We start from the raw sequence: 27,659 nt of genomic DNA, 5'->3' as shown, positions 1-27,659 counted from the left end.
AAGTGGCGCTGGGAAACGCGCCGGAAGTGGCCAGAGAGGGAAAGGAGGAGGAGGGGCGTCGCTGAAGAGCCCCCCCTCCCCCGTCGCCCCCGCCCTTTCTCTTGCAGACAAGGAGAGCGGACTAATCCGGAGCCAGGGAGGCGGAGGACCAAGAGGTAAAGGGGGAGGGAGAGAAGGGGGGGGAATAGAGGGGGGGACAAGGGGGGAGGAGGAGGAAGAGACCCCCCCGCAAGGAGAGCGCCCTCCCTGGGGCCCGTCGACAGGGGCCCCGATCCAGGCCCCGACCCAGGGGGGGGGAAGGGGGGACCCCAGACCTGCAAGGTCTCCTGGGCAGCAGCAGCAGCAGCCCCGCCAGACTCCCCTTCCTCCTTCCTGGGGGGCCGAGAGAGGCTCAGCTGCCCTGGCGGGAAGGGGAAGGAGGAGCCCAAGCCGGGCTGGGGGTGGGGCTGAGGCCCCCCATTCTCCCTGGGGTCGCCTGGCTGGGGAAAGGGAGAGAGGGAGTCCAGGGAAGGGTTAATGGAAAAGGGGGAGGAGCCTCGACGGAGACCCCGCCCCTTCCATCACCTCATTCTCCCTGGGGTCGTGGGGCGCCTGGCTGGGTCCCCAAGAGACCAGCTGAGCTTGTTCTGGGGATTAGCTTTCGTGTGCATGCACACTTCTTCAGATTGGACAATTTTCTACCTGAAATTTGGGAAACACTTTCTCTTTCCTCGCTATAATATCTCTTTCAAACTGTGAACTTTCAGTCCAAAAACCTCTCCCTTTATCTTGTCCAAACAAGATGATTTGATGGTATTGAAACCAATCCGCCACCACACCTCCCACCTCATCCTGTTTATTCAGTTTTATTTCTTCTTCCAAAAAGTCCAAAAGATCTCTGTAAGTTGCCCATTGCTTCTTCCTTATTGCATTTTTTAAAAAGCTCTTGCTTTTGTGGGTTGGAGCCAAAGAGGTGGTTTTCTTTCCAGCATATTATTATATTTATCTCATACTGTAAAAAGGATTTTCTGAATAACCTGATTCATAGAGCTCTTGTGTGTTTTAGTTTTATCCTGCCATAAATAAGCGTGCCAACCAAACATAGTCTTACGACCTTTGTTGTAAGGAAAACCTACTCCTTTCCCCTTATGGGGTATCCAAGAGCCCATATAGTCCTTAAGTGGGTTCCTTATAGGTAGGAGAAAATAACAGAGGCCAACCAGAGAATACGGAGAAGCAAAGCGGCTAGTAAGCCTGGTCTTTATTACGCTATTGCAACAATGTCCCCCCCTCACCACAACCAGGAGGGAGGTGTGCAAGGCCTTATATAGTCTTTTCAAATTGCCCACCCAAGACCCCCCCCCCCATATCATACAGAAGGAGACTTTCTACAGCAGGAATAGATCACAGGAGGCGGTCCACAGCAAAAACCTGACCCCAAGGATACCTGTTAATGGTCACTAACTGCATTACCTGGGCAGCCTGGCCATTCTTTTGTGATGGTAAATTTCCTGAATCCAGGTCACAGGCCCACCCCGTTCATCCCTCCTTAACACAGTATTCGTAAGCACAAAGAAAATGGGAAGGCTTCCATTTGCCTCCTTTACTGCAGAGGAATATTTGAGTACGTTTCCGGGCACAATTCAAAGTGTTGGTGCTGACCTTTCAAGCCCTAAACGGCCTCAGTCCTGTATACCTGAAGGAGCGTCTCCACCCCCATTGTTCTGCCTGGACACTGAGATCCAGTGCCGAGGGCCTTCTGGTGGTTCCCTCATTGCAAGAAGTGAGGTTACAGGGAACCAGACAGAGGGCCTTCTGAGTAGTGGCGCTTGCCCTGTGGAATGCCCTCCCATCAGATGTCAAGAAATTAAGCAGCTATCTTATTTTTAAAAGACATCTGAAGGCAGCCCTGTTTAGGGAGTTTTTAATATTTCATGCTTTACTGTTTTTAACACTCCATTGGGAGCCGCCCAGAGTGGTTGGGGAAACTCAGCCAGCTGGGCAGGGTAAAAATAATAAATTTTATTATTATTATTATTATTATTATTATTATTATTATTATTAGTCTGTGGTGCTCGATGTTTAGGCATAGTAAATATTAGGATTTAATTAGAACTTGTGTGTTATAATGGAGATATGTTATAAGATGGTCTCAGTGTATTTTAGAATGGGAGTTATGTGAAGGGTTTTTTTGTGTTTGATCCGTGTTTCTGTGTAAATACTGTTTGTCAGACTGAGAATGTCATCAGGAAGGTCTAGGAAAGGGTGCACCTGCTTCTGAGCATCAGAAATGAGCATGGAAAGAGTTAATATCATAAACCTACCGGAATTGGCCCCCTCCCTTTGTAACAAGCAGCTGTAGTTCTTTTGGGATTTAATATCAGCTCATGAAAAGTTGGGCACACGACCCGGAAAGCTGCCTGGCTCCCTCCGTCTGAAGACAGAGATATGCAGCACACGCCATAGTCGAATTCGGCTGGACTTGCCATGGGAACGCAGAAGGGGCAAGCAAGGAAGGGGGAGACGGCCAAAGAAACCTGCTCTCACACAAGTGCCCCCCTTCCGTAACCTTAGCAAAGCCCAAGTTCAAACACCAGCCCCTATTTAAAAGAGGCCCCCGTAATGACGACACTGGACTGCCCTTTACGGTTGCCGTAAGTTACTCTTCCAAGTCCCAAAAGCGCGTAGCAACTCTGGTCTATTTTGCAGGGCTGTTGTTGGCCGGCTAACTGGCGGCCAGCACAGTTGCAACTGTTCTACTCACACATGTATAGGCACATTTGGGTGATGTCGCGACACAAATATCATTTCTCGATATTGAAATATTGTTGGGGTGTCAATGTCCCCCTTGCGTCAATGTGCCCCACCTCCCCCATTCCGCATTTTCAGAGGAGGGGAAAGAAGGGGAAAGTGTGTCCCACCAGATAAGATTCCCATCCTCCCTGGCCATGGGCCATCCTTGCTTGGGCAGGTGGTACTTTGAGTCCAACCACATCTGTAGGGCCAGAGATGCCTCAACTCAGCATAGAAGGTTCCTCTAGGGCTCAGTGTTACTTGGGAGTTGGTGGAACAGGATCTTAAGGGTTCTTGAGACATTTCCAAGGGATTGTGATTGGTATCCAGACCCTAACACTCTAAATCCAAGGTGTCCCCACTGAGCAGTTTATCAACCCTGCTGGCCGCTGGGGAAGACCTTCTGAAGGAAATTGTTTCCCCCAAAGTTGCTTCCTTCCTTTCTTCGCTGCTGCTGCCCACACTAAAGGAATATCTGGATGAAATCCCAGGGATGTCTGGCTCCTATTACAAAGAGATCCAGTTGATATTCTGGAAAAAAGTGTGGCTAAGATTCTGAGTCACAATCATGGCTGAGAAATACAGCCAGGGAATATGAAACTGATTTGAAGATTGGTTTCTTCTTTACACTTCATTATTATTATTATTATTATTATTATTATTATTATTATTATTATATTACATTCAGGAGGACACACCATGGGTTTCATCTTCTTTCTTTTCTTTCCAACAATCAGTGTTATTCACCTTTAATACTATTTCAGTGTCACACATATTTTTATGTTGTGATCTTCATATGAAGAGAGGTATACAAATTTAATAAATAATTCCCAGTTGGAGCAGAGCTAGAATATCCAGAAGCCCTTGGCCACCCAGGGCAAAGGAGGAAGAACAGTGAGAGAGGCCTGGACAGGGAATCTCCGCTAAGATAAGCCAGTGTCAGGAGGCAGGTGCGAGACCCGGCGGCATATAATTATTATAAATCATAATTTGGATGGGTGTCTCAATCTGGCCTACCCAGCAGTCAGGCTCCAGCTGCTTTCCTTCTGCATCTCCAGCTCTCTCCATTCAAGAATGCAAGGCTAAGAGATGGAGGTCTAACCCCAAGAACATTCTCCAACTGAGCACTCCTTCAACCGACCACAAGCACCAAGCCTTGTCACTAGACATTCTAATATTCATTAATTTTGCAGTATTTCTGTAAATAGTCTTTAAATTTCTCCCAATCTTCTTCCACCGACTCTTCTCCCTGGTCTCGGATTCTGCCAGTCATTTCCGCCAGTTCCATATAGTCCATCACCTTCATCTGCCATTCTTCCAGAGTGGGTAAATCTTGTGTCTTCCAATACTTTGCAATAAGTATTCTTGCTGCTGTTGTGGCATACATAAAGAAAGTTCTGTCCTTCTTTGGCACCAATTGGCCGACCATGCCCAGGAGAAAGGCCTCTGGTTTCTTCAGGAAGGTATATTTATATACCTTTTTCATTTCATTATAGATCATCTCCCAGAAAGCCTTAATCCTTGGGCATGTCCACCAAAGGTGAAAGAATGTACCTTCAGTTTCTTTACATTTCCAACATTTATTATTGGGCAAATGATAGATTTTTGCAAGCTTGACTGGGGTCATGTACCACCTGTATATCATTTTCATAATATTCTCTCTTAGGGCATTGCATGCCGTAAACTTCATACCTGTGGTCCATAACTGTTCCCAGTCAGCAAACATAATATTGTGTCCAACATCTTGTGCCCATTTAATCATAACAGATTTCACCGTTTCATCCTGAGTATTCCATTTCAACAGCAAGTTATACATCTTTGACAAAATCTTAGTTTTGGGTTCTAGCAGTTCTGTTTCTAATTTTGATTTTTCCACCTGGAAGCCAATTTTCTTGTCCAAATTGTATGCCTCCATTATCTGATAATAATGAAGCCAGTCTCGCACTTTATTTTTTAGTTTCTCAAAACTCTGCAGTTTCAGTCTATCTCCCTCTTATTCCAGAATTTCCCAATATTTCGGCCATTTGGCCTCCATATTGAGCTTTTTCTGAGCTTTCGCTTTCATCGGTGACAGCCACCTTGGGATTTGTTTTCCAGTAGGTCCTTATATCTTATCCAGACATTAAACAATGCTTTCCTGAGAATATGATTTTTAAATGCTTTATGTGCTTTGACCTTATCATACCACAAATATGCATGCCATCCAAATACATTATTAAAACCTTCTAAATCCAAAATGTCTGTGTTTTCAAGAAGCAGCCATTCTTTTTTTTAAAAAGATATTTATTACAATTTTTAAACAACAAACAAACCACCAAACATATAAAATACCATCACCATTATAACAAACAAAGAAAAAAGATCAAAGTAAGATTATAAGATAAAGAAAGAACGAGAAAAGAAAATACAGATAAAATAAAGTTATTCATAAATCATATTTTCATAATCTTTAGACTTCCTCACATCACCCTTCTCTGCGTTCTCAATCATGTAGTTATATGCAGCAATTTGTTACCTTACTTCCATTCTTATTTTATAAATCTCAAATATTATGTTCCAAAAGTAGTTTTATCATAAATTAAACTGCTTGGCTTGAACATAATGTTACTTCAAATTTCATCATTTCCTTAAACATCACTTATTCTCATATGTCTTACAATAAAATTACTGCTGCCGTGTTTCTTTCAATCGTGCATTCTCCTAACATTCATACAATTTATAGTGTTTTTGTAAATAATCTTTAATTTTTTTTCCAGTCCTCTTCCACCGTCTCTTCTCCCAGGTCCCGAATTCTGCCAGTCATTTCAGCCAACTCCATGTAATCTATCAGTTGCGTCTGCCATTCTTCCAGTGTGGGTAGATCTTGGGTCTTCCAGTACTTTGCGATGAGTATTCTTGCTGCTGTTGTTGCATACATAAAAAAAGTTTTATCTTTCTTTAGCACCCCTTGGCCGACAATGCCCAGAAGGAAGGCCTCTGGTTTCTTAAGGAAGGTATACTTAAATACCTTTTTAAACTCATTATAGATCATTTCCCAGAAAGCCTTAACCCTTGGGCACGTCCACCAGAGGTGAAAGAATGTTCCTTCAGTTTCCTTACATTTCCAACATTTGTTATCAGGCAAGTGATATATTTTTGCCAGCTTGACTGGGGTCATGTACCACCTGTATATCATTTTCATAATGTTTTCTTTCAAGGCATTACATGCCGTGAACCTCACTCCGGTGGTCCATAACTTTTCCCAGTCAGCAAACATAATATTATGCCCAATGTCCTGTGCCCATTTTATCATAGCTGATTTGACAGTTTCATCCTGGGTATTCCATTTCAACAATAAGTTATACATTTTTGAAAGTACCTTGGTCTTAGGTTCTAACAGTTCTGTTTCTAATTTCGATTTTTCCACCTGGAAACCTACTTTTTTATCTGCCTTAAAGACCTCCCTAATCTGAGCATAGTGTAACCAGTCTCGCACTTTATCCTTTAATTTCTCAAGACTCTGCAATCTCCAAGTATCCCCTTCTTTTTCTAATATTTCCCAATATTTCGGCCAATTGGCCTCCATATTGAGTCTTTTCTGAGCCTTGGCTTCCATTGGTGACAGCCACCTTGGGGTCTTGTTTTCTAGTAAGTCTTTGTATTTTGTCCAGACATTAAACACAGCCTTCCTGACAATATGGTTCTTAAAAGCCTTATGGATTTTTACCTTGTCATACCACAAGTATGCATGCCATCCGAAAGCATTGTTAAACCCTTCCAGATCTAGGACATCAGTGTTCTCAAGAAGAAACCAATCTTTCAGCCAGCAGAAAGCTGCAGATTCATAATACAACCTCAAATCTGGCAGGGCAAGCCCCCCTCTCTCCTTAGCATCAGTTAGTATTTTAAATTTTATTCGGGGCTTTTTGCCCTGCCAGACAAATTTAGAAATATCTCTCTGCCACTTTGTAAAACATTCCACTCTGTCCACAATCTGTAGGGTCTGAAACAGAAACAACATTTTTGGCAATACATTCATCTTTATCGCAGCAATTCGGCCCAACAAGGAAAGTTTTAGTCTTGACCAACTTTCTAAGTCCTTTTTAATTTCTGTCCAACATTTTTCATAGTTGTCCTTAAATAAATTCAGGTTTTTGGCAGTCATGTTAACCCCTAGGTATTTCACCTTCTTAACAACTTTTAGATCTGTCTCTTTCTGAAACCTTTCTGATTCCTCAGTTGTCAATTTTTTTTCTAAAACCTTTGTCTTTTGCTTATTTAATTTAAAACCCGCCACCCGACCAAACTCATGAATCAATTCTAAAACCCTTTTCGTACTAGATTCTGGCTCCTGCAATGTCAAAACCAAGTCATCTGCGAAAGCTTTAAGTTTGTACTGTTTGGCTCCGACCTGAATCCCTTCAACCAACCGGTCCCCTCTAATCATATTCAGGAGCACCTCCAGGACCGAAATAAATAGCAAAGGAGAAATAGGACAACCTTGTCGTGTTCCTTTCTCAATCTTAAAGTCTTCTGTCACCACATTGTTAACTATTAATTTAGCTTTTTGTTCTGAATAAATTGCCTCTATGCCATTTTCAAACCCCCGTCCCACTCCCATCCCTTCAAGGTTTTTCTTCATGAACATCCAAGAAATATTATCAAAGGCCTTCTCCGCATCTATAAAAATCAACACTGCTTTTGTATTAATGTTCATTTGTAAAAGTTCCAAAATGTCAATAATGTTTCTAGTGTTATCAAACAAATGTCTACCTGGGAGAAAACCTGCCTGGTCTTTATGAATTACTTCATTTAACACCTTTTTAAGTCTACTTGCCAGAATGTCAGCAAAAAAATTGTAATCCACATTCAGGAGAGAGATGGGACGGTAGTTCTTAAGTTGTGTCTTTTCAGTTTCCAATTTGGGTATCAATGTGATGAAAGCTTCTTTCCACGATTCCGGTGCCTTCTTCCCCTCCATAATCTCATTGCAAACCTCCATTAATGGTTGTGTCAAGTAATCTTTCAATATCTTATAGTACTTGGAGGTAAGCCCATCTGGCCCTGGAGACTTGCCCAGTTGCATATTCTGAATGGCACCTTCAATCTCTTGTTGTGTTATTTTATAATTCAGGATTGTTCTGTTTTCTTGAGACAGTTTTGGTAGGCCATTCCTTTTCAAAAATTGGTCTATCTATCTCATTTTGTGGCCCTTGAGTATAAAGTTGTTTAAAGTATCTCTGGAAGCACTTTCTAATCTCCACAGGATTCTGAATGTTTTTTCCTTCAATCTCTAAGTTAGTAACCGTATTTAGTTTTTGTCTCTTTTTCAGCTTTTTCAGCTTTCCACATTTATTTGCCGATTCAAATGATCTTTGTTTCATTAACTTAATTTTCCACTCCACTTCCTGATTTATCAATTTAGAATATTGTGCTTGGTAAAGTTTAATTTCTCTGAGAGAAATTAAGAAGCAGCCATTCTTTCAGCCAGCAAAAAGCTGCTGATTCATAATAAAGTTTAAGGTCTGGCAGGGCAAATCCACCTCTTTCCTTTTCATCCGTTAGTATTTTAAATTTTATTCTAGGCTTCTTGCCCTGCCAGACAAATCTAGAGAGATCTCTCTGCCACTTCTTGAAGCAATCCCTTTTGTCCAAAATTTGCAATGAAACAGAAACAACATTCTAGGCAATACATTCATTTTTATCGCAGCAATACGGCCTAGCAGTGAAAGCTTCAAATTTGACCAAATTTCGAAAACTTTTTTCACTTCAGCTCAGCATTTTTCATTATTGTCTTTGAATAGATTCCCATTTTTTGCTGTCATGTTAATCCCCAGGTATTTCACTTTCTTAAACAATGTTAAACCTGTCTCATTCTGAAACCTCTCTCTCTCAATCGCTGTTAATTTTTTCTCTAAGACCTTTGTTTTTAACTTATTCAGTTTAAATCCTGCAACTTGACCAAATTCTTGAATCAGTTCCAAAACCCATTTAGTACTAGATTCTGGCTCCTGTAATGTCAATACTAAGTCATCTGCAAATGCTCTCAATTTGTACTGTTTAGCTCCGACTTGTACACCTTTAACCAATTGGTCCCTTCTAAACATATTCAGCAGGAACCCCAGGACCAATATGAAAAGCAATGGGGAGATTGGGCAATCTTGTTGTGTCCCTTTTTCTATCTTAAATTCCCCCGTCACCACGTTATTTACAATTAATTTAGCCTTTTTTCTGAATAAATTGCACTTAACCGTTTTCAAAGCCTTGGCCTACCCCCATCCCCTGTAGGTTCTTCTTCATAAAACTCCAAGAAATGTTGTCAAAAGCTTTCTCCGTGTCCACAAATATAAAAACTGCTTTAGTATTTATGTTCACTTGTAATTTTTCTAAAATATTGATTATGTTTATCACAATATCAGACAAATGTCTACCCGGGAGAAAGCCTGATTGATCTTTATGAAGAACTTCATGATGAACTTTAGACCCTGATGAATCTTGGCCAGGTTCATGGAACATAGAGCAGCTCCCTTTCCTGTGAGAAACCACTTTTTATAAAACATAAACCCCCACAGTTCAACCGTATTCTAAGATAATACTGCTTCATTAACAATAATTAAGGGTTATAAAAGGCTGATGATGCATGACCATTATTTTATATTCTTTCATTTGCCTTTCCTAAAAATTTGGAACATATGGAGGACAGGAGAGATTGTACAAGACGTTAAAATAAGAGCAGGTGCTAATTGTAATAGTACTTTGTTCTCTTCCTAGAAAACAAATAGGATTTTCTCCCCACTCCATCGAAAGAAGACAATGGAGAAGGCAGTCAGAATTTTGGTGGGCCATGTCCAATGGAACTAACGAAGAAACCATTTAAATATATGGAGTGTCAAAAGAGAGAACATAAACAATTTGAAAGTCTGGAGTGTGGAAGGAGCTTCAGTGGGAGTGGACACCTTAGAATTGATCAGCGGACTCACACAGGGGAGAAACCATTTGAATACATGGAGTGTGGAAAGAGCTTCACTACTAGCAGAAGCCTTAGAATTCATCAGCGGACTCAACACAGGGGAGAAATTATTTAAATGCATGGAGTGTGGAAAGAGCTTCAGTCAGAGTGGAAACCTTAGAATTCATCAACGGACTCACACAGGGGAGAAACCATTTAATTGCATGGAGTGTGGAAAGAGCTTCAGTAGGAGTGGAAACCTTAGAATTCATCAACGGACTCACACAGGGGAGAAACCATTTAAATGCATGGAGTGTGGAAAGAGCTTCAGTGGGAGTGGACACCTTAGAATTCATCAACGGAGTCACACTGGGGAGAAACCATTTGAATGCATGGAGTGTGAAAAGAGCTTCAGTGGGAGTGGACACCTTAGAAGTCATCAACAGACTCACACATGGGAGACACCATTTAAATGCATGCAATGTGGAAAGAGCTTCACTACTAGCGGAAGCCTTAGAATTCATCAACGGACTCACACAGGGGAGAAATCATTTAAATGCATGGAGTGTGGAAAGAGCTTCAGTCGGAGTGGAGACCTTAGAATTCATCAACGGAGTCACACGGGGGAGAAACCATTTAAATGCATGGAGTGTGGAAAGAGCTTCAGTCAGAGTGGAGACCTTAGAATTCATCAACGGAGTCACACGGGGGAGAAACCATTTAAATGCATGGAGTGTGGAAAGAGCTTCAGTCGGAGTGGAGACCTTAGAATTCATCAACGGAGTCACACGGGGGAGAAACCATTTAAATGCATGGAGTGTGGAAAGAGCTTCAGTCAGAGTGGACACCTTAGAATTCATCAACGGAGTCACACGGGGGAGAAACCATTTAAATGCATGGAGTGTGGAAAGAGCTTCAGTCAGAGTGGAAACCTTAGAATTCATCAACGGAGTCACACTGGGGAGAAACCATTTGAATGCATGGAGTGTGGAAAGAGCTTCAGTGGGAGTGGAACACTTAGAATTCATCAACGGAGTCACACTGGGGAGAAACCTTTTAAATGTATGGAGTGTGGAAAGAGCTTCAGTCAGAGTGGAGACCTTAGAATTCATCAACGGAGTCACACTGGGGAGAAACCATTTGAATGCATGGAGTGTGGAAAGAGCTTCAGTGGGAGTGGACACCTTAGAATTCATCAACGGACTCACACATGGAAGACACCATTTAAATGCATGCAATGTGGAAAGACCTTCAGTCAGAGTGGAAACCTTAGAATTCATCAACGGACTCACACATGGAAGACACCATTTAAATGTATGGAGTGTGGAAAGAGCTTCAGTCAGAGTGGAAACCTTAGAATTCATCAACGGACTCACACAGGGGAGAAATCATTTAAATGCATGGAGTGTGGAAAGAGCTTCACTCAGAGTGGACAACTTAGAATTCATCAACGGTGTCACACTGGGGAGAAACCATTTAAATGTATGGAGTGTGGAAAGAGCTTCAGTGCAAGTGGAGTTCTTACAAAACATCAACAAACTCATACAGGGGAGAAACCATATAAGTCCTAGGGAAGTGGATAGAGGTTCAGTTGTAGCGGAAGTCTTACAAACCATCTAAAGACTCCCAGGGGTAAGAGCTGTAAGACTGGAAACACCTACAGGCCATCAATTAAAGAAGAGAAAGGGTTTAACTAGGAGGAGTGTGGATCCTGCTTTGGTTATTATGCAACGCTTTTTAGAGTAGAACCTTTTTCTCTCCGAGTGGACACTTTCTTTCACATCAATAACAGGAAATCAGTCTTAATTCCATGCAGCGTATGTTAGCTTCTGTTGTTTGTAACGTGGTCTAGACGTTTATTTAAAGTAATGAAGCTCACATTTCACAAGAGTAAGCATAACATAATATTTAATGTGAATGAATCGTGTTGCTGCTGAATGAGGGTGGACTGAGAGTGAGCTGGTGTTGGTGTTTGGTGGAGGGAGCTGGAAATGTTTGTATCTGGGAATAGAGAGTTGCTCAAAATGGAGCTGAGATTGGTGGTCTTTCATGAGGAGGGAAGGGGGCATAGGGAAGAAGGGGCCGTACCAGAGCATCTGAAAGCAATGTGCTGGGGGGCGGGAACCATGGTAACACAAGTGTGTGTAGAATGCTATCCCCAAAATGAAACCGTAAGGATGAGTATAATGGGGAATGAGGTTCAGGCAGGTCCCCAACCCAGAGTGCTAAGGGTCAGCTTCCTCCAAATCCACCAGCTGCCCCAAGGCAGGAGCCACCTCTGGGCCCTGGGGGTGGAAAGCCTCCGTTCACCTTTGCAACTGGACATGATCCGAGGGCAGTGATGGCAAACCTTTTCCAGACTGAGTACCCAAACTGCAACACAAAACCCACTTATTCCTCACAAAGTTCCAACTACTGCAGTGCACTCTGTGTGGGGCTACCTTTGAAGGTGACCCGGAAACTACAACTAATCTAGAATGCGGCAGCTGGACTGGTGACTGGGAGCAGCCGCCGAGACCACAGAACACCGGTCTAGAAAGGCCTATATTGGCTCCCAGTATGTTTCCGAGCACAATTCAAAGCGTTGGTGCTGACCTTGAAAGCCCTAAACGGCCTCGGTCCAGTATACCTGAAGGAGCGTCTCCTCCCCCATCATTCTGTCAGGAATAAGCAGCAACGCAAGAGCGAGCTGCAGGTGTCTGCAAAGCAAAACAGGATGTTGATGTTTGGGACTGTACCATGGGAACAAAGCGGCAGTCTATTCACTGTACTGAGCACTGGATGTTAGCTCAGAGTGTCATCTGACCTGTACTGGAAGTACAGGGGTGGAGTTTATCTTCTCTACTGTTGGAGTCTGGAGAGTGCAGACGTGTTTCTCTGTACTGCTGCAAAGACAGAAATAAAGACATGTAAATAGATTTTTACATGACTGAGTTCCAGACTGAGTACCCAAACTGCAACACAAAACCCACTTTTTCATCACAAAGTTCCAACTACTGCAGTGCACTCTGTGTGGGGCTACCTTTGAAGGTGACCTGGAAACTACAACTAATGCAGAATGCGGCAGCTGGACTGGTGACTGGGAGCAGCTGCTGAGACCACAGAACACCGGTCTGTTGTTGTTTAGTCCTTTAGTCGTGTCCGACTTTTCGTGACCCCATGGACCAGAGCACGCCAGGCACTTCTGTCCTCCACTGCCTCCCACAGTTTGATCAAACTCATGCTGGTAGCTTCAAGAACACCATCCATCTCATTCTCTGTCATCCCCTTCTCCTTGTGCCCTCCATCTTTCCCAACATCAGGGGCTTTTCCAGGGAGTATTCTCTTCTCATGAGGTGGCCAAAGTATTGGTGCCTCAGCTTCAGGATCTGTCCTTCCAGTGAGCACTCAGGGCTGATTTCCTTCAGAATGGAGAGGTTTGATCTTCTTGCAGTCCATGGGACTCTCAAGAGTCTCCTCCAGCACCAGAATTCAAAAGCATCAATTCTTCGGCGATCAGCCTTCTTGATGGTCCAGCTCTCACTTCCATACATCACTACTGGGAAAACCATGGCTTTTACTATACGGACCTTTGTTGGCAAGGTGATGTCTCTGCTTTTTAAGATGTTGTCTAGGTTTGTCATTGCTTTTCTCCCAAGGAGCAGGCGTCTTTTAATTTTGTGACTGCTGTCACCATTTGCAGTGATCATGGAGCCCAAGAAAGTCAAATCTCTCACTGCCTCCATTTCTTCCCCTTCTATTTGCTAGGAGGTGATGGGCCCAGTGGCCATGATCTTCGTTTTTTTGATGCTGAGCTTCAGACCATTTTTTGTGCTCTCCTCTTTCACCCTCAATAAAAGGTTCTTTAATTCCTCTTCACTTTTTGCCATCAAGGTTGTGTCATCTGCATATCTGAGGTTGTTGATATTTCTTCCGGCAATCTTAATTCCGGCTTGGGATTCATCCAGCCCAGCATTTCGCATGATGAATTCTGCATATAAGTTAAATAAGCAGGGAGACAATATACAGCCTTGCCGTACTCCTTTCCCAATTTTGAACCAATCAGTTGTTCCATATCCAGTTCTAACTGTAGCTTCTTGTCCCACATAGAGATTTCTCAGGAGACAGATGAGGTGATCAGGCACTCCCATTTCTTTAAGAACTTGCCATAGTTTGCTGTGGTCGACACACTCAAAGGCTTTTGCATAATTAATGAAGCAGAAGTAGATGTCTTTCTGGTGGTGTAGTGGTTAAGAGCGGTAGTCACGTAAACTGGGGAACCGGGTTCGCGTCCCCGCTCCTCCACATGCAGCTGCTGGGTGACCTTGGGCCAGTCACACTTCTTTGAAGTCTCTCAGCCCCACTCACCTCACAGAGTGTTTGTTGTGGGGGAGGAAGGGAAAGGAGAATGTTATCCACTTTGAGACTCCTTAAAGGGAGTGAAAGGCGGGATATCAAATCCAAACTCTTCTTCTACTTTTCAAACTCTCTAGCTTTCTCCATAATCCAGCGCATGTTTGCAATTTGGTCTCTGGTTCCTCTGCCTCTTCTAAATCCAGCTTGCACTTCTGGGAGTTCTCGATCCACATACTGCTTGAGCCTTCCTTTTAGATTTTTAAGCATAACCTTGCTAGCATGTGAAATGAGTGCAATTGTGCGGTAGTTGGAGCATTCTTTGGCACTGCCTTTCTTTGGGATTGGGATGTAGACTGATCTTCTCCAATCCTCTGGCCACTGCTGAGTTTTCCAAACTTGCTGGCATATTGAGTGTAGCACCTTAACAGCATCATCTTTTAAAATTTTAAACAGTTCAGCTGGAATACCATCACTTCCACTGGCCTTGTTATTAGCAGTGCTTTCTAAGGCCCATTCGATTTCACTCTCCAGGATGTCTGGCTTAAGGTCAGCAACCACACTACCTGGGGTGTACGAGACATCCATATCTTTCTGGTATAATTCCTCTGTGTATTCTTGCCACCTCTTCTTGATGTCTTCTGCTTCAGTTAGGTCTTTACCACTTTTGTCCTTTATTATGGTAATCTTTGTACTAAATGTTCCTTTCATATTTCCGATTTTCTTGAACAGATCTCTGGTTCTTCCCATTCTGTTGTTTTCCTCTATTTCTTTGCATTGCTCGTTTAAGAAGGCCTTCTTGTCTCTCCTTGCTATTCTTTGGAAATCTGCATTCAATTTCCTGTATCTTTCACTATCTCCCTCGCATTTTGCTTGCCTTCTCTCCCCCGCTATTTGTAAGGCCTCGTTGGACAGCCACTTTGCTTTCTTGCATTTCCTTTTCATTGGGATGGTTTTAGTTGCTGCCTCCTGTACAATGTTACGAGCCTCCATCCATAGTTCTTCAGGCACTCTGTCCAGCAAATCTAAATCCTTAAACCTGTTCCTCACTTCCACTGTGTATTCATAAGGGATTTGGTTTAGATTGTATCTTACCTGTCCAGTGGTTTTTCCTACTTTCTTCAGTTTAAGCTTGAATTTTGCTATAAGAAGCTGATGATCTGAGCCACAGTCAGCTCCAGGTCTTGTTTTTGCTGACTGTATAGAGCTTCTCCATCTTTGGCTGCAGAGAATATAATCAATCTGATTTCGATGTTGCCCATCTGGTGATGTCCATGTTAGAGTCGTCTCTTGTGTTGTTGGAAAAGCGTGTTTGTGATGACCAGCTTGTTCTCTTGACAGAACTCTATTAGCCTTTGCCCTGCTTCGTTTTGATCTCCAAGGCCAAACTTACCAGTTGTTCCTTTTATCTCTTGATTCCCTACTTTAGCATTCCAATCCCCTATAATGAGCAGAACATCCTTCTTTGGTGTCACTTCTATAAGGTCTTGTAAGTCTTCATAGAATTGGTCAATTTCAGTTTCTTCAGCACCAGTAGTTGGTGCATAAACTTGGATTACTGTGATGCTAAAAGGTCTAGAACACCGGTCTAGAAAGGCCTATATTGGCTCCCAGTACGTTTCCGAGCACAATTCAAAGCGTTGGTGCTGACCTTTAAAGCCCTAAACGGCCTCGGTCTAGTATACCTGAAGGAGCGTCTCCACCCCCATCATTCTGCCCGGACGCTGAGGTCCAGTGCCGAGGGCCTTCTGGCGGTTGTCTCCCTGCAAGAAGCCAAGATACAGGGAAACAGGCAGAGGGCCTTCTTGGTGGTGGCACCTGCCCTGTGGAACGCCCTCCCACCAGATGTCAAAGACAACAACTACCACCAGACTTTTAGAAGACATCTGAAAGCAGCCCTGTTTAGGGAAGCTTTTATTGTTTGATGCATCATTGTAATTTAATATTTTGTTGGAAGCCGCCCAGAGTGGCCCAGCCAGATGGGCGTGGTATAAATAAGAAATTATTATTATTACTATAACGTGGCAATTCTACCTGTATATTTAATTTTTTTCTGTTTGTTTCACATTTTTTCTCTATGACTACTGTTGTAATAAATAATCCTTCATAAAAGTTATTTCCTTACATTCTTCATTAAATTGTCTTTCCATTGATCTGTAATGTTATGGTATAACTGAGTGCTTTTTTTCCTAAAAAAAAATGCTTAGGGGGTACTTGTTCCGTTCACAAAGTAAAGGAAGGATGGAACTCTGATTAATAAGAATACACACAGAGGCTTGAACCAGCAAGACTCTGGGAAGGGTGCGTATAATCGTCTCTCTGTGCTTGTCCGATTCCCACAGCCCCCGCCCCAGGCCGTTTTATTCACAAAAGAACTTTTTACAGAGTGTTCATAAGAACTAATCAGATTTCTTCTGAGCATTTCCAAAAACCCACTGGGGAGAAAGTTAAACTACTAAAACTAATTAAGCACAAATATTTCTGGGGTAAACAAAGAAGAGCATTTAGCAACCCCAGAGGTCATAAACAAGCAATACACATGATAAGGAGGATGACCAGGAGGACAGCGGATTACCATATATAAACCTACTTCAAAGAAACTTGCCCACTATCTCTATGGCCCAGGATGCCTGCCTGGCGAAGTAAGAAGCAACTGGGCTGTGTACCTGACAGGAGAAATGGGCAACAGGGAAAAGGGCACGAATGTAGAATCTTATGGGATTTAATCAGAAATTATCGTCAATATATCAAACGCAGTCAACACAATGCCTTCATCGTGGACACGATGGCTTGATGTATATTTTATAATTCCTCATGGTAATCCCATCTGATCCCTACAGTACTCTCATTTTGACTCAAGAAAATCACCACCGGGGGGAGGGGATAAATACAGTTGTAATTGGGGAAAATAAATACAGTGGTACCTCAGTTTTCAAACAGCTTAGTTCTCAAACTGCTTGCAACCTGAACTCTTCAAACCCAGAAACGAGTGTTCCAGTTTTGGAACTTTTTTTGGAAGCCGAACATGCTCTGTTCTGAGTATAACTTCCATTTTGAGTGCCAGACTTCTGTTTTCCTTGTGAGGGAAGGCGGGCCGGGTGGCAAGTAGGAATGGGATGGGGCTGCTCCGCTAGGCAGCGTTGCTGCTTGCACGGGAAGAGGAGCTGGATCGGGGCTGCTGAGCTGGGGAGGGGCAGGCTCCGTTACCCTTTCCGTTGAGGGGTTTGAGGCTGCACTCCCTCAAGGGAGAATTTTAAAGGAGCCCCCCCCCCTCCGCCTCGGATCCCCTGCAACCCTGTGAAGGCAGCCAGGCTGAATAGTTGCTGGGGTTGGGGTAGGTGGAGGCAGCCCGGAAGCTGCACCTGAGAGCCCCTGCACCACCTGAAGGCAGCCAGCCGCTCCTCAGCCAAGCTTCCCACTGCTGCTCCTACTTGTGTGCAAGGAGGAGTGGAGGCAGGGATCTCTCAGCGCAAAGCCTCCACTTCTGAGAGATCTCCGTCCTGCTGCTGAACAGGGCTGCCTTCAGAGGTCTTCCAAAAGGTATGGAATTCTCTCTTTGACATCTGATATTGGGGGGCGTGTGTTCCACAGGGAGGGTGCCACTACCGAGAAGGCCCTCTGCCTGGTACCCTGTAAATGTGAGGGAACTGCTAGAAGACCCTCGGAAGTGGACCTCCGTGATGATGGGGGGATATTTTCTTTTCCTTGTGTTAGATGGATGTTGAAACAAGGTGTGATTGACATGGGCATGTCTGGATCACAGGGCTAGATTCCCAGCATCCGCAGGGCTAGACTCCAGCAAAGTTGGAAAGCTCCGCCAGGGATGCTGCTTCTGTCTTCTCCGGCCAACACAGCCTCCTGCCCTGCCCTGGCACCTGGCTGGAGAAGCCCAACTGGGGCTATTGGGACGACAACTGGGACAGGTAAAGCCAAACATCTTCAGGCCTCTTTGCAGGCGGGCCAAAATCACTCATTTCCCCCCAAAATATAGTCCGGCCCCCAACAAGGTCTGAGGGACAGTGGACTGGCCCCCTGCTGAAAAAGTCTGCTGACCCCTGATCTAGAAGATCTAGTAGATCCATTGTTGTAACCATATCAAAAAAGTATTTGGTATTTTGCCTTCTTTTGAGATACTTTCCCTTAGTTTTCTGTCATAGTCCAGTGATACTACTCCATTACATTCACCCGTAATAATTATATTTCTGTCATAAACCTCAGACATACTTTCCTCCAATAGTTGGAAGAAATCTCATGCGAAAAGTGGCTCTGAATCTGAAAGTCCCAGTCCCAAATCTTAATCCTGCCACCCTAAGATATTATAAGCAAGCCCCACATACCTCTTTCCACCTGCAATAGGGAGGTTAGAACAACACTTAATACCCGGCAGGGATCACAAGAGCCAGAATTGCTTTGCATTCACAAACGCTGTGTGAAATATCAGTCGTGAACAGAATAATTTAAACAAGGAAACCAACAACAGTATTAAAAGAGAGAAAAACTGGATTTGAAATGACCAAACCACAAGATGAGAAGTCTCCCTAGTAAATGAGGGAAGGGGGAGGCATGGGGGGGGGGCTTTTGAAGTCTCCCTGCTGGCGAGGGAATTGCAGAGCAAGGGCGCCTCTGTCTGTCTGGAGTCCCTCACTGCCTCATCTCCAGCAGGAAGGGGGGATTTCCAGACTGGGACCCTTCGCTGTTAGGGGGAGGTGCTGGGGCCTGGGCAGCTGGATGGATGGATGGACATCAGCCTGCAGAAATGCTCCCCCCTTCCTTTCACAGGACTGTTGTGGTGTTGCATGTGTGTGACAAGGCAACACTCAAGAACAGTTCCCACCAACCAACATTACATCATTCCTCCACTGCCCACAAGAGGGCGATCTTTCCTCTACACATGGTAGAATCCTAGAATTGCAGAGTTGGAAGGGACCACGAGGGTCATCTAGTCCAGCCCCCTGCAATGCTGGAATATTTTGCCCAAAGTGGGGCTCAAACCCCCGACCAAAAGATTCAGAGTCTCATGCTCTACCGGCTGTGCTCTAAAAGGGAGTTTCAGTTCAAGCAGAGCCCAGAATAATTAGGGTTGCCATATTTCAAAAAGTAAAAACCAGGACAAGCCCAAAATTGTAGTGCTTTTTTTTTTTTTTAGACAAGGCCCCAAATAAACGCCAAAAAAGCCCATGAGTTTTCAATTGACTTGTCTTAAATCCAGGACAAAGTGCCATCTTTTGGAAATTCCACCTTTGAAATATTTTGCTAGTCTTTCTTTTGAATGAGGTGGGGGGTTTTCAATCTGGCCAGTCCCCACGCAAAAGAATAAATGGAAACGAAGAAAGACAGTCACAGGTAGGTAGCCGTGTTGGTCTGCCATAGTCAAAATAAAAAAAATTCCTTCCAGTAGCACCTTAAAGACAAACTAAGTTAGTTCTTGGTATGAGCTTTCGTGTGCATGCACACTTCTTCAGATACACTGAAACAGAAGTTGCCAGATCCTTCTATATAGTGAGAAGGTGGGGAGGGGTATTACTCAGAAGGGTGGTGGGAATGGGAGATTGGCAGATAGCTGAGATGAGCCTGTTGACGACTCTTAACGACTGCAATAGGTCTTACAGGAAAAGGCAAGGGGTGAGAAGGTGAAAAATGGCTTAGTCATGTATAATGAGATAAGAATCCAATGTCTTTGTTCAGACCACCTTCTCACTATATAGAAGGATCTGGCAACTTCTGTTTCAGTGTATCTGAAGAAGTGTGCATGCACACGAAAGCTCATACCAAGAACTAACTTAGTTGGTCTTTAAGGTGCTACTGGAAGGAATTTTTTTTATTTTGACTATGGCAGACCAACACGGCTACCTATCTGTAGTTGGGAAGTGACACTGGCAGGAAGGAAGAACAGTCCTGGAGGAAGAATTATACACAGCAAATGGGAAGAAATCAGACTTTTACATACTGTATGGGATGCAGGAGGTGGTGAGGGGCTTTTTATACAGCCTTCTTTCTAGAGAAGCTCCAAAAGCCAGATATATGAGCAGAAATCAGGGCGAATGAGCAGAAATCCACTCAGAAAGCAGGGATCCCGGGGAATCTGCCTCCTCGGCGCCTGAAACTGAGGCGAGGCTGAGATCCCGAAGGGCGGGAAGTTGGGAAAAGGCGGGAAAAGTCGTTGAGGGGAAGAAGCAGCGGGGGGAGGGGCTCCTCCTCTCTCGCCCCTCAGAGACACGACGGGGACCCTCTTGGGAGGGGGGCAGAAAGGGGTCTCTCTCTCTCCCCCCCCACAACCCCCTTGCACTCCTCTCATGGCGGAAGGGGAGCCCACCCTCTCCCTGCCGGGCCAAGGGGGTCTCTGGGCGCAGGAGAGCCTGGGGGGAGGAGGGGGGAGGGGAGAGGAAGCGCCCCTTCTCTCTCTCTCAGGCAGCCCCATGTCTCTTCCCACCCCCCCAGGGGCTGGGTCCATCTCTGGGCTTCACAGAGGACCCCCCCCTGGGCTGGGGGGGGAGGGACCCCCCTTTGGCTTCCCTGGCTCAGCCCCTCCCCCACTCTTCTGACCCACAGGGGGAGGGGCAGCCCTTCCCTCCTTCTCACTCAGCCCCTCCCCCCCTAGCCTCCCTCTTTGCAGATTGAGAACCACCTCCTTCTCTCCCCGCAAACCCAGGTCCCCCCCAGATATGATGCCCCCCCCCTGGCCGCCATCTCGTCCCCTGCTGTGGGGAGGAGGAGGGAGGGGGGCCAGGTCCCCATGGAGCCCCCGAGGCAGCGCCGCCCCCTCGCCTTCCCCTCCGGACACAGGGAGGGGGGGCTGCTCTTGCAGACGTGGCTCTAGGGACACGCGCGTCGGGAAAGGCGCCGGAAGTGGCGCTGGGAAACGCGCCGGAAGTGGCCAGAGAGGGAAAGGAGGAGGAGGGGCGTCGCTGAAGAGCCCCCCCTCCCCCCGCCCCCCCCCGCCGCCCTTTCTCTTGCAGACAAGGAGAGCGGACTAATCCGGAGCCAGGGAGGCGGAGGACCAAGAGGTAAAGGGGGAGGGAGAGAAGGGGGGGAATAGAGGGGGGGACAAGGGGGGAGGAGGAGGAAGAGACCCCCCCGCAAGGAGAGCGCCCTCCCTGGGGCCCGTCGACAGGGGCCCCGATCCAGGCCCCGACCCAGGGGGGGGGAAGGGGGGACCCCAGACCTGCAAGGTCTCCTGGGCAGCAGCAGCAGCAGCCCCGCCAGACTCCCCTTCCTCCTTCCTGGGGGGCCGAGAGAGGCTCAGCTGCCCTGGCGGGAAGGGGAAGGAGGAGCCCAAGCCGGGCTGGGGGTGGGGCTGAGGCCCCCCATTCTCCCTGGGGTCGTGGGGCGCCTGGCTGGGTCCCCAAGAGACCAGCTGAGCTTGTTCTGGGGATGAGCTCTCGTGTGCATGCACACTTCTTCAGATTGGACAATTTTCTACCTGAAATTTGGGAAACACTTTCTCTTTCCTCGCCATAATATCTCTTTCAAACTGTGAACTTTCAGTCCAAAAACCTCTCCCTTTATCTTGTCCAAACAAGATGATTTGATGGTATTGAAACCAATCTGCCATAACACCTCCCACCTCATCCTGTTTATTCAGTTTTATTTCTTCTTCCGAAAAGTCCAAAAGATCTCTGTAAGTTGCCCATTGCTTCTTCCGTATTGCATTTTAAAAAAAGCTGTTGCTTTTGTGGGTTGGAGCCAAAGAGGTGGTTTTCTTTCCAGCAGATTTATCCCATACTGTAAAAATGATTTTCTGAATAACCTGGTTCATAGAGCTCTTGTGTGTTTTAGTTTTATCCTGCCATAAATAAGCGTGCCAACCAAACATAGTCTTACGACCTTTGTTATAAGGAAAACCTGCTCCTTTCCCCTTATGGGGTATTCAAGAGCCCATATAGTCCTTAAGTGGGTTCCATATAGGTAGGAGAAAATAACAGAGGCCAAGCAGAGAATATGGAGAAGCAAAGCGGCTAGTAGCCTGATCTTTATTGCAACAGTGTCCCCCCCCTCACCACAACCAGGAGGGAGGTGTGCAAGGCCTTATATAGTCTTTTGAAATTGCCCACCCAAGACCCCCCCCCCCCATATCATACAGAAGGAGACTTTCTACAGCAGGAATAGATCACAGGAGGCGGTCCACAGCAAAAACCTGTCCCCAAGGATACCTGTTAATGGTCACTAACTGCATTACCTGGGCAGCCTGGCCATTCTTTTGTGATGGTAAATACTTTAGTTCCTGAATCCAGGTCACAGGCCCACCCTGTTCATCCCTCCTTAACACAGTATTCGTAAGCACAAAGAAAATGGGAAGGCTTCCATTTGCCTCCTTTACTGCAGAGGAATATTTGAGTACGTTTCCGGGCACAATTCAAAGTGTTGGTGCTGACCTTTCAAGCCCTAAACGGCCTCAGTCCTGTATACCTGAAGGAGCGTCTCCACCCTCATTGTTCTGCCTGGACACTGAGATCCAGCGCCGAGGGCCTTCTGGTGGTTCCCTCATTGCAAGAAGTGAGGTTACAGGGAACCAGACAGAGGGCCTTCTGAGTAGTGGCGCTTGCCCTGTGGAATGCCCTCCCATCAGATGTCAAGAAATTAAGCAGCTATCTTATTTTTAAAAGACATCTGAAGGCAGCCCTGTTTAGGGAGTTTTTAATATTTCATGCTTTACTGTTTTTAACACTCCATTGGGAGCCGCCCAGAGTGGTTGGGGAAACTCAGCCAGATGGGCAGGGTAAAAATAATAAATTTTATTATTATTATTATTATTATTATTATTATTATTATTATTATTATTGGTCTGTGGTGCTCAATGTTTAGGTATAGTAAATATTAGGACTTAATTAGAACTTGTGTGTTATAGCGGGGATATGTTATAAAATAGTCTCAGTGTATTTTAGAATGGGAGTTATGTGAAGGGTTTTTTTGTGTTTGATCCGTGTTTCTGTGTAAATACTGTGTGTCAGACTGAGAATGTCATCAGGAAGGTCTAGGAAAGGGTCACCTGCTTCTGAGCATCAGAAATGAGCATGGAAAGAGTTAATATCATAAACCTACCGGAATTGGCCCCCTCCCTTTGTAACAAGCAGCTGTAGTTCTTTTGGGATTTAATATCAGCTCATGAAAAGTTGGGCACATGACCCAGAAAGGTGCCTGGCTCCCTCCGTCTGAAGGCAGAGATATGTACCACACGCCATAGTCGAATTCGGCTGGACTTGCCATGGGAAAGCAGAAGGGGCAAGCAAGGAAGGGGGAGACGGCCAAAGAAACCTGCTCTCACACAAGTGCCCCCCTTCCGTAACCTTAGCAAAGCCCAAGTTCAAACACCAGCCCCTATTTAAAAGAGGCCCCCGTAATGACGACACTGGACTGCCCTTTACGGTTGCCGTAAGTTACTCTTCCAAGTCCCAAAAGCGCGTAGCAACTCTGGTCTATTTTGCAGGGCTGTTGTTGGCCGGCTAACTGGCGGCCAGCACAGTTGCAACTGTTCTACTCACACATGTATAGGCACATTTGGGTGATGTCGCGACACAAATATCATTTCTCGATATTGAAATATTGTTGGGGTGTCAATGTCCCCCTTGCGTCAATGTGCCCCACCTCCCCCATTCCGCATTTTCAGAGGAGGGGGAAGAATGGGAAATTTGTCCCCCCCCCAGATAAGACTCCCATCCTTCCTGGCCATGGGCCATCCTTGCTTGGGCAGGTGGTACTTTGAGTCCAACCACGTCTGTAGGGCCAGAGATGCCTCAACTCAGCATAGAAGGTTCCTCTAGGGCTCAGTGTTACGTGGGAGTTGGTGGAACAGGATCTTAAGGGTTCTTGAGACATTTCCAACGGATAGTGATTGGTATCCAGACCCTAACACTATAAATCCAAGGTGTCCACACTGAGCAGTTTATCAACCCTGCTGGCCGCTGGGGAAGACCTTCTGAAGGAAATCGTTTCCCCCAAATTGCTTCCTTCCTTCCTCCGCTGCTGCTGCTGCTGCCCACACTAAAGGAATGTTTGGATGAAATCCCAGGGATGTCTGGCTCCTATTACAAAGAGATCCAGTTGATATTCTAGAAAAAAGTGTGGCTAAGATTCTGAGTCACAATCATGGCTGAGAAATACAGCCAGGGAATATGAAACTGATTTGAAGATTGGTTTCTTCTTTACACTTCATTATTATTATTATTATTATTATTTTATTATATTACATTCAGGAGGACACACCATGGGTTTCATCTTCTTTCTTTTCTTTCCAACAATCAGTGTTATTCACCTTTAATACTATTTCAGTGTCACACATATTTTTATGTTGTGATCTTCATATGAAGAGAGGTATACAAATTTAATAAATAATTCCCAGTTGGAACAGAGCTAGAATATCCAGAAGCCCTTGGCCACCCAGGGCAAAGGAGGAAGAACAGTGAGAGAGGCCTGGACAGGGAATCTTCACTAAGATATGCCAGTGTCAGGAGGCAGGTGCGAGACCCGGTGGCATATAATTATTACAAATCATAATTGGGGTGGGTGTCTCAATCTGGCCTTCCCAGCAGTCAGGCTCCAGCTGCTTTCCTTCTGCATCTCCAGCTCTCTCCATTCAAGAATGCAAGGCTGAGAGATGGAGGTCCAGCCCAAAGAACATTCTCCAACTGAGCACTCCTTCAACCGACCACAAGCACCAAGCCTTGTCACTAGACTTATATATGGGTCTCCCAAAATGGTCAGTATGGACCTCCTGAGGCCAAAGGAAATGTGCAGCTGATGAATAAAGATCTAGAGGTCGAAGGGGACAAAATGTGGCCCAAGGGGTGGAGGATTATAGTGCAGCAGATGAAGAACTTCATGATGAATTTAGGACCCTGATGAATATTGGCCAGGTTCATGGAACATAGAGCAGCTCCCGTTCCTGTGAGAAACCACTTTTTATAAAACGTAAACCCCACAGTTCAACCGTATTCTAAGATAATGCTGGTTCATTAATGCTTAATTAAGGGTTAGGAAAGGCTGATGATGCATGACCATTATTTAACATTATTTCATCTGTCTTTCCTAAAAACTTGGAACATATGGAGGACAGGAAAGAATGTACGAGACGTCAAAATAAGAGCAGATGCTAAATGATGTGTGTAATATTCCTTTGTTCTCTTCCTAGAAAACAAATAGAATTTTCTCCCCACCCCATCGAAAGAAGACAATGGAGAAGGCAGTCAGAATTCTGGTGGGCCATGTCCAATGGGACTAACGAAGAAACCATTTAAATACATGGAGTGTGGAAAGAGAGAACATAAACAATTTGAAAGTATGGAGTGTGGAAGGAGCTTCACTGACAGTGGAAAACTTAGAAAACATCAATGGAGTGACACAGGGGAGAAACCATTTGAACGCATGGAGTGTGGAAAGAGCTTCGCTAAGAGTGGACACCCTAGAATTCATCAACGGACTCACACAGGGGAGAAACCATTTAATTGCATGGAGTGTGGAAAGAGCTTCACTACTAGCAGAAGCCTTAGAATTCATCAACGGACTCACACAGGGGAGAAACCTTTTAAATGCATGGAGTGTGGAAAGAGCTTCAGTGGGAGTGGACACCTTAATATTCATCAACGGAGTCACACTGGGGAGAAACCATTTGAATGCATGGAGTGTGGAAAGAGCTTCACTACTAGCAGAAGCCTTAGAATTCATCTACGGACTCACACTGGGGAGAAACCTTTTAAATGTATGGAGTGTGGAAAGAGCTTCAGTCAGAGTGGAGACCTTAGAATTCATCAACGGAGTCACACGGGGGAGAAACCTTTTAAATGTATGGAGTGTGGAAAGAGCTTCAGTGGGAGTGGAAACCTTAGAATTCATCAACGGAGTCACACTGGGGAGAAAGCTTTTAAATGTATAGAGTGTGGAAAGAGCTTCAGTAGGAGTGGACACCTTAGAATTCATCAACAGACTCACACAGGGGAGAAACCATTTAAATGCATGGAGTGTCGAAAGAGCTTCAGTCAGAGTGGAGACCTTAGAAAACATCAACGAACTCACACAGGGGAGACACCATTTAATTGCATGGAGTGTGGAAAGAGCTTCAGTCAGAGTGGAAACCTTAGAATTCATCAACGGACTCACACAGGGGAGAAACCATTTAATTGCATGGAGTGTGGAAAGAGCTTCAGTCAGAGTGGAGACCTTAGAATTCATCAACGGAGTCACACGGGGGAGAAACCTTTTAAATGTATGGAGTGTGGAAAGAGCTTCAGTGGGAGTGGAAACCTTAGAATTCATCAACGGAGTCACACTGGGGAGAAAGCTTTTAAATGTATAGAGTGTGGAAAGAGCTTCAGTCAGAGTGGAGACCTTAGAATTCATCAACGGAGTCACACTGGGGAGAAACCATTTGAATGCATGGAGTGTGGAAAGAGCTTCAGTGGGAGTGGACACCTTAGAATTCATCAACGGACTCACACATGGGAGACACCATTTAAATGCATGCAATGTGGAAAGACCTTCAGTCAGAGTGGACACCTTAGAATTCATCAACAGACTCACACTGGGGAGAAACCATTTAAATGCATGGAGTGTGGAAAGAGCTTCAGTGCAAGTGGAGTTCTTACAAAACATCAACAAACTCATACAGGGGAGAAACCATATAAGTCCCAGGGAAGTGGACAAAGGTTCAGTTGTAGTGGAAGTCTTACAGACCATCAAAAGACTCCCAGGGGTAAGAGCTGTAAGAGTGGAAACACCTCCAGGCCATGAATTAAAGAAGAGAAAGGGTTTAACAAGGAGTGTGGATCCTGGTTTGGTTATTATGCAACGCTTTTTAGAGAGTAGAACCTTTTTCTCTCCGAGTCGACACTTTCTTTCACATCAATAACAGGAAATCAGTCTTAATTCCATGCAGCGTATGTTAGCTTCTGTTGTTTGTAACGTGGTCTAGACATTTATTTAAAGTAATGAAGGTCACATTTCACAAGAGTAAGCCTAATCTAATATTTAATGTGAATGAGTTGTGTTGCTGCTGAATGAGGGCGGACTGAGAGTGAGCTGGTGTTGGTGTTTGGTGGAGGGAGTTGGAAATGTTTGTATCTGGGAATGGAGAGTTTCTCAAAGTGGAGCTGAGACTGGTGGTCTTGCATGAGGAGGGAAGGGGGCACAGGGAAGAAGGGGCCGTACCAGAGCATCTCAAAGCAATGTGCTTGGGGGCGGGAACCATGGTGACACAAGTGTGTGTAGAATGCTATCCCCAAAATGAAACCGTAAGGATGAGTATAATGGGGAAGGAGGTTCAGGCAGGTCCCCAACCCAGAGTTGGTCCCAAATCCACCAGCTGCCCCAAGGCTGGAGCCACCTCTGGGCCTGAGGGTGGAAAGCCTCCCTCCACCTTTGCGACTGGACATGATCCGAGGGCAGTGATGGCGAACCTTTTAGAGATGGAGTACCCAAACTGCAACGCAAAACCCACTTATTTATCACAAAGTGCCAACTACTGCAATGCGCTCTTTGTGGGGCTACCTTTGAAGGTGACCCGGAAACTACAACTAATGCAGAATGCGGCAGCTGGACTGGTGACTGGGAGCGGCCGCCGAGACCACAGAACACCGGTCTTGAAAGGCCTAAATTGGCTCCCAGTACGTTTCCGAGCACAATTCAAAGCGTTGGTGCT

At 45.2% G+C, this 27,659-nt stretch overlaps 2 protein-coding genes across 3 annotated transcripts in view; both read left to right on the top strand.

Moving 5' to 3' along the window:
• Positions 1–27,659, top strand: part of LOC310701854 (uncharacterized protein) — a 175,018-nt gene that overhangs the window by 6,135 nt on the left and 141,224 nt on the right. The window lies entirely within an intron of this gene.
• Positions 9,841–27,659, top strand: part of LOC310699314 (uncharacterized protein) — a gene marked incomplete at its 5' end in the record, with an annotated part of 338,944 nt that continues 321,125 nt past the window's right edge. The window contains 2 exons of the mRNA XM_083486960.1: positions 9,841–11,217; positions 25,507–25,838. Of these exons, the coding sequence (XP_083343086.1) occupies positions 9,841–11,217; positions 25,507–25,515 (1,386 nt within the window). The 3' untranslated portion in view covers positions 25,516–25,838. The remainder of the gene's footprint in view (positions 11,218–25,506; positions 25,839–27,659) is intronic.

The sequence above is a fragment of the Podarcis liolepis genome (assembly GCF_965112155.1).
Source record: "Podarcis liolepis genome assembly, chromosome: 2".
NCBI lineage: Eukaryota > Metazoa > Chordata > Lepidosauria > Squamata > Lacertidae > Podarcis > Podarcis liolepis.
Note: the sequence above shows the minus strand (reverse complement) of the source record. Positions and strands in the feature narration are given on the sequence as shown.